The sequence below is a fragment of the Bubalus bubalis genome, chromosome 12 (assembly GCF_019923935.1).
Source record: "Bubalus bubalis isolate 160015118507 breed Murrah chromosome 12, NDDB_SH_1, whole genome shotgun sequence".
Classification (NCBI taxonomy): Eukaryota; Metazoa; Chordata; class Mammalia; order Artiodactyla; family Bovidae; genus Bubalus; species Bubalus bubalis.
The window spans coordinates 104,486,167-104,499,821 of record NC_059168.1 but is presented as its reverse complement, the minus strand read 5'-3'; the positions used below and the strand labels follow the sequence as shown (position 1 = coordinate 104,499,821).

The 13,655-nt window shown below is 65.8% G+C and overlaps 1 protein-coding gene across 3 annotated transcripts in view; it reads right to left on the bottom strand.

Annotated features, from left to right (window-relative positions):
* The window catches only part of RXRA (retinoid X receptor alpha), a 93,498-nt gene that overhangs the window by 21,399 nt on the left and 58,444 nt on the right, over positions 1 to 13,655 (bottom strand). For all 3 annotated transcript variants that reach the window (XM_025262069.3, XM_006062455.4, XM_006062454.4), the window contains exons 2-3: positions 6,758 to 7,023; positions 25 to 175 (exon numbers count right to left, since the gene is read on the bottom strand). In XM_025262069.3, the coding sequence (XP_025117854.2) occupies positions 25 to 175; positions 6,758 to 7,023 (417 nt within the window). The remainder of the gene's footprint in view (positions 1 to 24; positions 176 to 6,757; positions 7,024 to 13,655) is intronic.

Here is a 13,655-nt window from a genome sequence, read left to right as displayed (position 1 = left end):
CCCGCCCAGCCCTCGGAGGCCCACCTGAGGAGCGGTCCCCGCAGATGGCACAGATGTGCTTGGTGAAGGACGCCATGTTCCCTGAGGGGTGGGCCGGCACTTTGAGGACACCATTGAGGCCCAGTGGGGGCTTGATGTCCTCGCTGCTGCTCACGGGGTTCATGGGCGAGCTGAGCTGCGGAGGGAAAGCGGGGTCGGCCCTGGCAGGCGCTGCAGGGCATCCGCGGGGCAAGGAAGGCACTGCCACGCCCCCCTCCACGGAGAGAGAAACCGGGGCTCGGAGGGGGCCTCGCTGACCCCCAGCCCTGTGGCCCAACAGGCCCAGCCCCACGGAGCCCGGCAGGATGTCCACCCGGTCGGCCTGGCCAGGCTAGAGGAGGCCGTCCTGCCCCCAGGGCCCCAGCTCCCACGGAACCCCAGGCTCGGAGGACCCGGCTTCCACCCCTATCCCTCGTCCGCCTAAGTGAGAACTGCCTGCCACCCCGGGTGCTGCCCCCAGCGGTCAGCCAGAGCTCTGGGACCCGCTGGTGTGGCCGGCGCTTTAGGGACCCCAACCCATGGATGGACACCGAAGCCTGACCCCAGAGAGGAGGGAGGGGAGAGGGAGGAGACAGGACCCCTACACACACACACACACACACACACACACACACACACCCTCACACACACACAGACACACACACACACAATCCTCACACACACAGCCTCACACACATCCTCACACACACACACACAATCCTCAAACACACACACACACACACGGACACACACACACACGGCATGGTGGCGGTCTCGGATCCTGCAACCCGAGGAGAGAGGGAGGAAACGGCACCCCTACACACACACACATCCTCCACCATCACACACACACACACACACACACACAATCCTTACACACACACCTCACACACACACATCCTCCGCCATCTCACACACACACACAATCCTCACACACTCACCTCACACACATACACACACAACCTCCACCATCACACACACAATCCTCACAAACACATCCTCCGCCATCACACACACACAATCTTCACACACACACACACACACACACCTCACACACACACCTCTCACACACACACATCCTCTGTCATCACACACACACACACAATCCTCACACACACCTCACACACACACATCCTCACACACACACCCCCTCCGCCCCTCCCATCACACACACACACACACACATCCTCACACACACACACATCCTCCGCCCCTCCCACCATCACGCACACACACACACAATCCTTACACACACACACACACATCCTCACCCACACACACACCCCCTCCGCCCCTCCCGCCATCCTGACGCTGCGCCAGGAGGAAGCGTGGGAAACTCACCGGTCACCGTGGCAACAGCTGCCGGCAGTGACACAGCAGTTTTGGTTCCGCTGCGCCCACCCCAGCTCTCCCCTCAGCGCCCAGGGCCCAGGGGTGCTTCCCACCGCACCCTGCAAGCCAGCGCACCCCACAGGCGCCAGGGCGCCAGCTGGCAGCCCCCCAGCACCCTCACTTCTGCAAAGCCCTGACCGAGGCGGAAGTCAGGTCCTGCAGCTCCTCTGGACGGACCGCGGCCGCTGCGCTGCCCCTGGGTCTCCCCGGGCTGGGCTCCTCCTGCACACGGGAGCCTCACCCCCTTTCCTCCCTGTGGGCCCCGATTCCCATCCCCCTCCTCCCAGGACAGGAGGAGCTGGTGCTCAACGTGCACAGAGCACTCGCTGAGCACCTGCGGGGGCTCTTCCAGCCCTGGACGTCTGGGCTCGCCTGCCCAGGTGGCCACCTGGTTCCTTGAGGACGCTGAAGCCCATGGGACTCAGGGGGCTGCAGGGAGGCCGGGAGGCCAGCTCCGGCCATGTGGGGCTGTCAGGACCCAAGGGGAGAGGTGAGGGGTGTCCAGAGGACCCCACTGCCTCCAAGAATACCCCCCACCCCCCAGCACAGTCTGCAGGCTTCAGGAGCATCTCCCAGAAGACGGTCAACTCAGCGGGGGCCCCAGCTATTTGCTGAGTGCCATCGGGCTGCGCCCCATGGGAAGCCCTGAGTGAGCGGGGAGAGCCGCCCACCCACCTCCAGAGTGGATGCAGCGGCGAGCCAGGGGCACACGGCTTTAAGGGGTGACGCAGGTGTGAGCTCGGGCCTCTGGGAGTCTGAGGGACTCCCTGCATGCTGCAGAAAGAGTGTCCAGGGCCCCAGGAACAGGCCAGCCCAGAGCCGCGAGACCGTCCACCGAGCACCCGGCCAGGCACCCAAGGCCACGGAGAACACCCCCTGCCCAGCCCGTGGGGCTTGCCAGGAGGTGGGGGGGTCGGCCACAGCTGACCATGAGGATTCTGCCTCCTCCGTTCCCTGAGTGACTTTGGGGGAGTTATCTAACCGCCCTGGGCCTGAGGCTTCTCGTGTAAAAACCAGAGAAACAGGAGTGCCTCCGTCCGAAAGTCGCCGTTGGGATGATAGAGCAATCTGGGGGCCAGGCTGACAGCAGAGCCCCTGAAGCCAGCTCGGGGCACAGCAAGCGGCCTCTGCACGAGCACCGGGGCCTCCGGGGCCGGCCCCAGGCCGGCTGGGCTGCAGATGACGGAAGGCAGCTCCCAGCCAGAGGGCGCCGCTAAGCACGTGCTTGGAGAAGGGCACACCAAAGGACTGCTGGGAAAAGGGCAGGAGACCGGGGTGGCCAGTCAGCAGCAGAGGCCAAGGGAGGGCCCCAGGGGCCCCGAGGACACCGTGTGGGCCAGAGGCTGGGCCCGAGGCCTCCCGCGGGCTGTGGGAGCCCGGCTACAACCCTGAACAGCTGGATCCGCTGGGCGGCACCCCAGAAAGGAACTCGGGCACTTCCTCTGTGGCTGTCCAAACCATGCTGGGTGGGTAGGGGCCACCTGTCCTGTCCCCCAGGCCCCCACAGGCAGGCCCTCGGGACCGGTGTCCACCCTCCATAACCTGAGGCGGGCCTTAGTACCAGGGACAGAGCCCTCAGGTACGGTCAGCGTCAGTGGCGGCTCCGCGGAGTGCCCAGGGTGGGGGCCCATCCCATTTCCCCTTTCACATCCTTGGCATTCACCTCAGTTTCCGCGGAGCCTTCAGGACTCACTGAGATAACCACCCGGCTCCATCGGGGCCCCAGATCTCCAGTCTCTTGCCGCCCCTCGTCCACGCCCACCACACCCTTCCTTTCCAGCCCTCGCGGGTGAGGCCAATCACCCCCGTCAGCATGGGGTGGGAGGCCCCTGGACCCCACCGGCCTCTGCCTACCCATCGAGGCTGGGGGCAAACCCCTACACGTGGCCTGGTGGACGTAGCTTCACGGCCGCGGTGCCCACAGCAAGGACAGGCAGGGCCCACGCGGGTCCTGCCCAGGGAGGCTCATCAGGGTGGCGAGGCCAGGGCGCCAAGGTGCCCATACATGCCCAGCACTGCAGGTGAGCTCTGGGCCGAGGTGGGGAACACCCCCTGGGCTGATGGAGCCCCTGAACCAGGGGAGAGGAGGGGCAGCTCAGCCCACGGTGCCCGCGGCCCGGCCCAGTTCTGCCCAGAGCCCCCAGCACCGCCCGCATCCACTTCCCTGCAGGGCGCGGTCGAGTCAGGGGCCATCCCCGCCAGCAGCAGGAGTCAGACCACCTCAGTGGTTCCGGCCCCATGACTCCGCGGTTGTGGTTTTGAGGCGGAGGTGGGGGGATGCCCCCCCGAACTCCACCCATACTTCCATGAATATGGGGAACCCCAAGTTTTTAAGACAAACTGCTGAAGCTTAGAAGCTGAACTCGGCTCCCGGGGAAGGAGTTATGGGGGGCAGGGTGGTGGGGACTGAGGCCTTCCCAGGAATGGTGGCCAGAGACTGATCCCAGGGCTCGGACCACGGCTAAACCACCTGCGGCCCGACTGACCTACAGAAGGACAGGCGGACAGCTGAGCAGTGGGTCGCGGTGAACGTCCGGGGACACACCCGCCCCCTCCACTCCCTGAGCCCCGGCATCAGGCTCGGGACCTGCGGCTCCTCGCTCACAAGCACCTGCACTCAAAGCGCCCATCGCGTGCCGGGAGCTCGCTGTGTGCCGGCGGCAGCAGAAGGGGACAGACAAGGCCACGAACCCCCACCCCCAGCACCGCCCCCCCAGACAGGCTAACCCCAAGGCTTGGGGGGCATCACCGCACCCCCCAGCACCGCCCCCCCAGACAGGCTAACCCCAAGGCTTGGGGGGCATCACCGCACCCCCCAGCACCGCCCCCCCAGACAGGCTAACCCCAAGGCTTGGGGGGCATCACCGCACCCCCCAGCACCGCCCCCCCAGACAGGCTAACCCCAAGGCTTGGGGGGCATCACCGCACCCCCCAGCACCGCCCCCCCAGACAGGCTAACCCCAAGGCTTGGGGGGCATCACCACACCCCTCAGCACCGCCCCCCCAGACAGGCTAACCCCAAGGCTTGGGGGGCATCACCGCACCCCCCAGCACCGCCCCCCCAGACAGGCTAACCCCAAGGCTTGGGGGCATCACCGCACCCCCCAGCACCACCCCCCCAGACAGGCTAACCCCAAGGCTTGGGGGGCATCACCGCACCCCCCAGCACCGCCCCCCCAGACAGGCTAACCCCAAGGCTTGGGGGGCATCACTGCACCCCCCAGCACCGCCCCCCCAGACAGGCTAACCCCAAGGCTTGGGGGCATCACCGCACCCCCCAGCACCGCCCCCCCAGACAGGCTAACCCCAAGGCTTGGGGGCATCACCGCACCCCCCAGCACCGCCCCCCCCAGACAGGCTAACCCCAAGGCTTGGGGGCATCACTGCACCCCCCAGCACCGGCCCCCCAGACAGGCTAACCCCAAGGCTTGGGGGCATCACTGACACCCTCGGGCCCTACCCCGCAGAGCCCCCACTCCAGACTCGCACCCAGGCTCCTCCGCACAGGAGCCCTGGAGGCGTGCAGGGCCGGTACCAGGCCAGGGGGCAGCAAGGAGCTTCGCAGGCCTGAGAGCCAGCAGGTGCTGCCTCTGGCCCGGTTCCCAGGGCACAGGTGCAGGCCGGGCCTCGTCTGCCTCTCGCTGAGCAGCAGGCACCCTGCAGCCAGCGAGGATCGGGGTGTGCTGGTTACGCTCCAAAGAACACGGCCAGGCCCGGGAAGCTGGGACCCCTCACGCCAACCCTCCAGCCTTCTGTCTGTTTCTGGAAGGCCTGGGAAGCTGGGACCCCTCGCACCAACCCTCCAGCCTTCTGTCTGTTTCTGGAAGGCCAGGGGACACAAGGGAGCACGGGCTCCCCAGGAACAAAGGGGCTGATAAGGGGCCTGGAAGAGCCAGAGGGGTGCTCCACCGAGACCAGCTCCGGACAGGCCCAGCCGACAGGCAGGGGGCAGGCTCCAGACCTCAAAGGCATGCCAGGAGTGGAGAGTCCTGGAGGCAGGGCCGCTCCCGAGCAGCAGGGAGCCCGCAGGACACGCTGACACCGTTAGCCACACGTCTCTGGGCAGGGGGGCCTGTGCTGGAGTCCCTCTCGAGACGGCTGTCCTGCCCCCCTCAGGGAGACAGCTCCCAGAGCTCCTGTCATAGGGCCCTCCTCTACTGGGGCCTCCTTGATGGACAGGCCTTCGTCCACAGGGGCCTCCTCTACTGGGGCCTCCTTGATGGGAGGGGCTTTCCTCTATGGGGGGCCTCCTCTACTGGGATGCGGGTGCCTTCCTCTACTGGTGGGCCCTCCTCTACAAGGGACCTCCCTCTATGGGGGCAGTGCTTTCTCTATGGGAGGCCTCTCTCTATGGGGAGCCTCCCTCTATGGGGGCCTCCTCTACTGGGGTGGGGGTGCCTTCCTTTATGGGGGGCCTCCCTCTGTGGGGTTGGCCTTTCTCTTCCGGGACCTTCCTCCACAAAGATGACAGCTGATCCCAGACATGAATGACACGCAGCAAAGGGGAACTCAGCTCTGTCAGGAAGGACAGTCTGAGCCCCAGAAACAAGGAGAACCCTTGGGATTCAAGCAGAACTCCCAGGCATTCAGCAAAAAATCCCACCAGGAGACCATCAGAGCCAGGAGACAAGATGAGCAGCTGGGGCCCTGGGCACCCCGGGCAGCTCTGTCGGGGTTCAGACAAGAAGCACCCACATTGGGCGGGTTGGTGGAGGTGGGTGGTGGACCAGGCCTCAGGGGTCCCCCAGACAAGAGCTGGCTCTGCCAGGTGCCAGCTGCCTCCTGATCTGGACACAACCCCAAAAGACAGACTGTTCCGAGAAGTATCTGAGCAAACTGGACCATGGAGACCACCAAGCCCAGGAGGTCATCTCTGAGACGGCTTCCAGAGACAGAAGGTTTAAGTGATGGCACCTGCTTCCCAGGGGCCATAGAAACTGAAAGTGAAGTCGCTCAGGAGCGCCTGACTCTTTGCGACCCCACAGACAGTAGCCTGCACTAGGCTCCCCCGTCCAGGGGATTTTCTAGGCAAGAGTACTGGAGGGGGTTGCCATTTCCTTCTCCAGGGAATCTTCCCGACCCAGGGATCGAACCCAGGTCTCCCGCACTATAGACAGCCGTTTTACTATCTGAGCCAACATAGAAGGTGCAGGTAAAGTCAGCCCCTGCCCCCTGGTCCGGGCCCCGCCCCCGGTCCGGGCCCCGCCCCTGGCCCGGGCCCCGCCCCTTAGTCCAGGCCCCGCCCCTTAGTCCAGGCCCCGCCCCTGGCCCAGGCCCCGCCCCTTAGTCCAGGCCCTGCCCCTGGCCCAGGCCCCAATCCCTGGTCCAGGCCCCTCCCCGCACTTACCTGGGGGCTGCCGGTGCCAAAGCCCAGGGTGGGTGTGGTGGGCACCGACATGGAGTGCGGGCCCATGGGGGAACTGATGACCGAGAAGGGCGGGCCCATGCCGTTGATGGGCGAGCTGAGGGTGCTGATGGGTGAGTGCAGCTGTCCCGGAGAGCCGAGCGAGGAGCCGATGCTGGGCCCCAGGGAGGGGTGCAGCGAGGGGGCGGCCATGGAGCTGCGCGCCGTGGGGGAGCTGAGGGAGGAGGAGTTCACCTGCGTGGAGAAGTCTGCAAGACAAGAAGCCACAGGAGGCCGGTCAGGAGCCCACAACGGCGACCCGCTACCCTCTGGGCCACGGCGACCACGCCAGGTTGTGAATGGCAAGGGACGGCCCTGGGCAGGGCCCCACCCGCCAGGGAGGCCAGGCCAGGCACGCCCGGAGCTCCCCTCCGGGCACCAGCCCCACCTGGCCCAACTCTGAGGTTCAGGCTGGGCCCGAGGCAGACGTAGGAAGGGCAGGCTGACAGCCTACCCGGGCAGGGAGGCCAGATGGCTGCCCCTCGAACCCGCAGCACCCCAAGCCCATCCACCTGGAATGCCCAGTGGTCTGGAGTTGCCAGCCTCTCTTCCCATCTACTCAAGGGGTCAAGGTGAAAGCTGACGTTTCCACCACACCCACTGTGCAGCAGAAACAGTCCATGTCCTTAGTGTGGATGAGCGAGTGAAGTTGCGAGGTAAACGGCAGGTCCCCTGACCCCATTTTACAGACGGGGAACTTCCGAGGCCCCGCGTGCTTCCAACTGCCCACGCACGGTGGGCCCAGCACACTGCACAGGCCTGCTCAGGGACCCAAGCAGCGGTGGCCGAGACACCACACCTCCAGGCCCTCTAACACATGGGGCCCTGGAGAGGTACACTTCCTGTGTGCCCGGGGCCTGGTGGCCTGTGGCCCGGGGGCGGGGAGCTTCCTAGTGGGCCTGGTGGAGGGGCCCTGGCGTGCGCCAGGCCTGGACACAGGCAGCCTACAGAGGCTGCAGTGAGAGACCCAGACCTCCCACACGCCAGTCTTTCATCCCAGGGTTTTCCAAGTCCCGTCAAGCACTAATTGGGCCTCCCTTCCCCACCCCGAGGGCTCAGCGAGAAGCTTCCACAGGAGGGAGGCTCTCCGGGGTGAAACTGCCGCCCGAGGGCCTGAGCAGACCACGGGAACTCAGAGAGGCCCAAACAAGGCCGCTGGAGCCAGAGCTGCATGCCACAGCAAACCCTGCCTCTGTCTGGCAGGGTCCCCTGAGCACACCAGGACCCCACCCCCCACGCCACCCGGGCCTCAGCCTTCCCATCTGAAAATTGGTCTCTGGGTCTTCCAGCCAGGCCTGTGGTGATCACACAAGCTTCTGGCAAGTCGAGCAGGCCAGGGGTGCAATGCAGTGACCCTCTCCAGGCACCCCCAGGTTGGGGGGACACTCTGCGTGGACCACCCAACAACCCCAGGAGGATTCGCGTGCCCGAACCTGAGAGCAGCCGTGCCCAGAGCGCCAGGCTCAGAGCAGGAAGAAGCCTTGTCTGGGCATTGCCCCCAAGTCCTCCCCCCACATCGGTCACCAGTACCAACAGTCCTGGGGTCACGCTGCAGGACACTACCACCTCCAGGCACGGCCAGGCAGGCCTGACTTTGGCCAGAGCCGAGCTCTCACCCAGGGCCTTCTGAACTTGTCCATGGAGGTGCTGGGCAGCCCACAGAGTGGGGTGGTCCTCCCCCCAGGCACACAGGAGGCTCTGCCAACCCTGAGGACCCCCTTCTCTGGGAGCTCTTACCCATTTCCTTCCCGCAGCCCCCAGCTTGCTGGGCACCCCGTCCCTCACTTGCCCTCTGAGGGAGGAGGGGCATGACAAGGGGGCCTTGAATTCCACGCCAAGGAGTAGGGGCCCATCTGCCACTGCACCAGCAAGACAGCCTCATCAAAAACCCTTGCCATTCACAGAAAGGAGCATAAACCGTTTCACTGAAAGTAAGAGCTTATGGAGTCCAGGTCCAGATGGCGGCACCTACTGGCATAGATGGGAACTGCAGTCCAGCCCTATGAGCCATTAAGCTTCCGGCACCCACATCTGGGGGCTTCTCTGACAGCTCAGCTGGTCAAGAATCCACCTGCAATGCGGGAGATCCCGCTTCCATTCCTGGGTCGGGAAGATCCCCTGGAGAAGGGAAAGGTTACCTACTCCAGTATTCCTGGGCTTCCCTTGTGGCTCAGCTGGTAAAGAATCTGCCCACAATGCAGGAGACCTGGGTTTGATTTCCGGGTCGGGAAGATCCCCTGGATAAGGGATAGGCTACCCACTCCAGCAGGACTTCCCTGGTGGCTCAGGCAGTAAAGCATCTGTCTACAATGAGGGAGACCTGGGTTCGATCCCTGGGTTGGGAAGATTCCCCTGGAGAAGGAAATGGCAATCCACTCCAGTACTACTGCCAGGAAAATCCCATGGACACAGGAGCCTGGTAGGCTACAGTCCATGGGGTTGCAGAGTCGGACACGACTGAACGACTTCACTACCCACTCCAGTATCCTGGCCTGGAGAATTCCACGGACTGTACAGTCCATGGGGTCGCAGAGAGTTGGACACGACAGAGCGACTTTCACACACGACCCACAAGACGATGCCTGCAACCTGTGTGTCCAGAGATCTTCCCCAGGGGTTGGCGAGAGCAGGCAGGCTGCAGGAAGGGAAGCAGACACGAGGTCTGGCTGCCCGCCCTTGACCTCAGTGAAGGCCCGTGACCTTGTCCACCCACCTGTGACAGACAAGCAAACGCGCAGCAGGCACGCTCCCCCAAACCTGCAGCTGCCCCCAGGCCCACGGTCACTGCTCTTTCCCCACGGCCCCTGGGATGCCCACTTCACCAGCCCTCGCCACCCCCTCCCTGCGTGAGAAACCCTGCCTCAGCCCACGCTGCAAGGTGCAGGCTACCACAGGCCCCTCCCCATCACTGAGTCCCAAGAAGCACCTTTCTGACCTCTGGGGGACGGGGGCGGGGGGAGCAAGATGGACATTACAACATCCATTTTGCAGGCATGGTCCCCAGAAAGCATAGCAGCTACCGCTGGGGCCACAGATCACGTGAGCGTTCCGACCTCCACATCAAGAAGCCCGAGGGCCTGGCCTCCTGAGGGGAGCCGCCCACTGTTCTCCTCTGGAAACGAGACGGGGGTCTGAAGCCAAGAGGGAGACATCACCCCGGGGTTCCTGCAGTTTCCCCACCTCCACTTGGCCAGCCTGGGGATATGGAGAGCTTCAGACTGGAGGAGAAGACAAAGGGGCTTCTCAGAGGTGGCTGCCCGTAAGGGGCGGAGTGCAGACGGCAGGGTCGGGGGGTCCCCTGCTGCTGGCCGGCCATGCCCGCGGGGCAGGGCCGCAGAGCTCCCCACTCCCACAGCTGCAGACACTTGCGGGTGTGAGCTGGGCCTGCCGGGCCTGAGCCGCTGGCTTGTTTGTTTGTTTGCTGCTCCCTGGCAGGAAGGGGCGGGAGAGGCAGGAGAAAGCTCTGGCCGGAAGGAAGGAGGGAAGTGGCCTGTTTGGCTGCCAGCTGCCAGGCGGCACCCCAAGTATGAGAACCGCGAGGAGGGGGAGCCAGGCGGTGGAAAACTGGGCAGGAGAGCCTGGCACCAGGAAGGGGGGCACTGGGAGAAAGAGGAGACGGGGGAGCAGCGGTCCTGGGTACAGCCCACCCCCCAGATGTGAAGGGAGGGCCTGGTTCCCCAGGCAGGCTCCCAGGCTCACGTGTACACCAACCGCTCCAGGCCAGGGGGCTCCGGCCCCGGGGAGGGGCCACCCCAGCCCAGGCCCACCTCGGCAACCCCCAAGGCCCCCAGACTCCCACTTAGGGCCCTTCCTGTTGACACACAACGCCCACAGTGGACACTTTCCTGGAGCCCGGGTGACAATGCCCTGGGTGTATCTTCTGGAGTCTTCTAGAGTCTCCTGGAGTCTGGCCAGGCAGGGAACATTAGAAAGAAAAGTGCCTGAACACCCCCTGCTCCACGTGTATGGAGCCTGTTTCTTCCGGGCCAGTACGTGTCCCACCCTCTGATAAGCAGTGGCTACGATAAGGGCTCTTCTTGAAGTCACACTTTGGACTTGCAGGGGCCTTGCCACCAGCGGTCACTACATGCCTATCTGATCCTGGGCTGCAGGGCTCAAGGCTCAGGCCCAGACCCCACCCTGGGAGCTGCTGACGCCCAACCCTCCCACCCACGAGGACCCAGGCCACTCCGGGGGAGGGACAAAGCCCAACTTCCGAATCTCCCTGCCCAGAACCTGGGCCGGGCCCAGGACCGCCCTCCGCTGACACCCTCCCAGCCCCTGCGGACCAGCAGCAATCCGTGAGACCAGGCCTCGGAAGGAGGCCGGGGCCTGGGAGTACACAGGGACCTCCAAGAAGAGGCAGGCAGCTCCGACCCGGGCAAAGGGACAGAAGAGCTGCCAGGTTCGGGTCAGGAAGGCCTGCCTGGCAGAGTGAGGGACCGACCTCCTTCTTGGCACAGAAAGCGTTTCAGGCCATAAAACTGATGCTAAACGCAAACATCTGAGGGCCAGAAACGGATGCCACGGGGCAGAGACGAAATGCCCAGAAGGCTCAGCGTCCAGAGCACAGCAGTGCCCACAGGGCCCCGGGGCAGGGGTGCAAGGTCACACTCAGCAAAGTCAGAAACTGTTCCCACGGTACAGGCACAGGCCACTTCTTGAGGTGGTGAGCTCCCCGTGGGAGCTGTATGCAAGCTCGGGCATGGCCGAGCAGGAGGCCCTGGGCTCCCTCTGGGGGCCGGGGGGCATTCCCCCAGCTGACAGCCCCCAACTGCATGGGCTCCCTCCTCCAGAAAGCCCTCCAGGACCCTCCTGCCTCCCTCCCCGCCCGGGCCCTCCAGAAGGAAGCCGGGGAACCCCCACCAACTCCCTTCCGGCCTCTGCCAGGGAAGGCGGGGGAGGCGACAGGAAATGCCAGCCCAAGGCGAGCCTCACAGCCTCGCGGCCAGTGGACCCCCAACCCTCGGAAAGCAGAGCTGGGGGGCTCCACCACTCTCCCAAACCTGCAGGGCCCAGCAGGGCAGGGTCCGAGCAGGCCCCAAGCTGGGGTCCAGAGCCCAGGCCGCATATCCTGGGGGCCAGGAGGGCACCAGGCCCGGCCAAGCAGGAAGCCCAGCAGAGGCAAGGGAGCGTGGGGAGGGGCCCCGGGCAGGAACTGGGCAGGGGGCAGAAACAGACGGGCACGGGGTGGGGCGGGCAAGAAGAGCCCCAGGGAGCCAGCCCCCGACCCGACCAGAACCAAGCCAGGCTCTGAGCACGGGTGTCCGCTCCCCCACCCCTGCCCGAGGACCACCCTCCCCCAGCCCCCCGGAACCGAAACCCTTGGCGGGGAGCTGGCAGGCCCTCCGGAGCTTCCTGGGACGCCCACCCCCAGCCCCCGCCTTCCGGAAGGACTGCTTCCCCTGGCACCCGCGGGAGGCAGAAGTGGCAGCCGTGGGGCCTGTGGCAGGACCACGGCGCGCCGGGGTTTGGGGGAGGCGGGGGGCAGGGAGGCAGGAAGGTCCACAGGCCCCACGGGGATGAGGCTCTCAGGAACGGGGGCAGTGTCCCTTCTATAAGTGGGCGCACCTGCTGTGCAGAGAGCCCCTGCAGGGCAGGGTTCCAGTCCGAGCCAGGGGCCTGCAGAGGGTGGGCCAGGAAACACGACCAGCCCATGGCCTCCGCCCCGGGGCTCAGGTGGCCTGGACTGCGGCTGCTCTGGGGTAACATGGCCCCTTCCCCAACAACGCCCCAAACCTCAGCTCCAGCGTGGAGGACACGGGTCACCTCGGCCTCCACCTCGGGGCCTCAGAGGAGGGCCGAGCCCAGCAGGCAGGCGGCCTCAGGGGCCCTAGGGAGGGGCCTCCCCACCGGCCAGAAGGGTCCCAGGCCCAGGAGGCCATCGACGTCAGGGGCCACACCAGAGCCCAGGGCAGCCCCGACCCTCCAGACCCCGGAGGAGACAGGCGCGGGGACACAGTGATCCAAGACACGCGTCTCCTTCACCCCTCGCCCACCACTCAGACACCCCCGACACCCGACAGGGCTCCACCCTAGCAGGCCGCGTGGAAGGCAGGCGGCTGCCAGCTGCTGCTTCCTGGCACTGCCCTTCCCAGCCTCTGTGACACCTGGGGGAGGGGGAGGAGAGGGCAGGCAGAGTGGACGCTGAGGGGCCAGCAGGACGCTGCTGAGTGAGGAGCAGACAGCACGACTGCACCGGTGTCAAGGCTGCGCCAGGGCCCAGAGGGGCCGCTGCGGACTCGGTGGACGGAAGCTCCAGCCTCATCGCCTCCATCGGCCTCACCACCACCACTGAGGCCAGCATCACCACCATCAGCACCACCACCCAAGGCACCACTTGCCCTGCCCCCCGAGGCGGCGGATGCTGACCCTGGGTGGCTTCTGCCACGAGTGACAAAGGGAAGACGCTTCGGGGTTCTGACGGCGGTCCTGAGCCGGCCGGGGCTGGCCAGGGGCAGGGGAGGAAGGGGAAGTGGTGGGCCCGCCCTCGCCGGCACACTGGCCCAGTCTGGGGGTACTGCGGTTGGGCCCAGTGGTGGCAGGTGCGGCTGGAGCCCGGCCGCCATGGTGGAAGTGGGGAGCACAAGCGGGAGGCAGGGGTGGGGCAGACGGGGCTCCCGGGGCTGGCCAGCCGGCACCTGGACCTCCAGGTCCACAAGAGAGCTCAGGCTAACAGTGCCAGGGCCCTAGGTGGGGCGCTCGGGCCAGGGTCTTGGCAGGAGGCTGCCCCCCAGCCCCACCCCCGGAAGCTCACAGTCCCAGGGGGCTGGGGTCCAGCCTGCATGCCAGGCCAAGCAAGAGCACCAACCCGGCCTGTCTGCGCCAGCTTCCCCCCAGT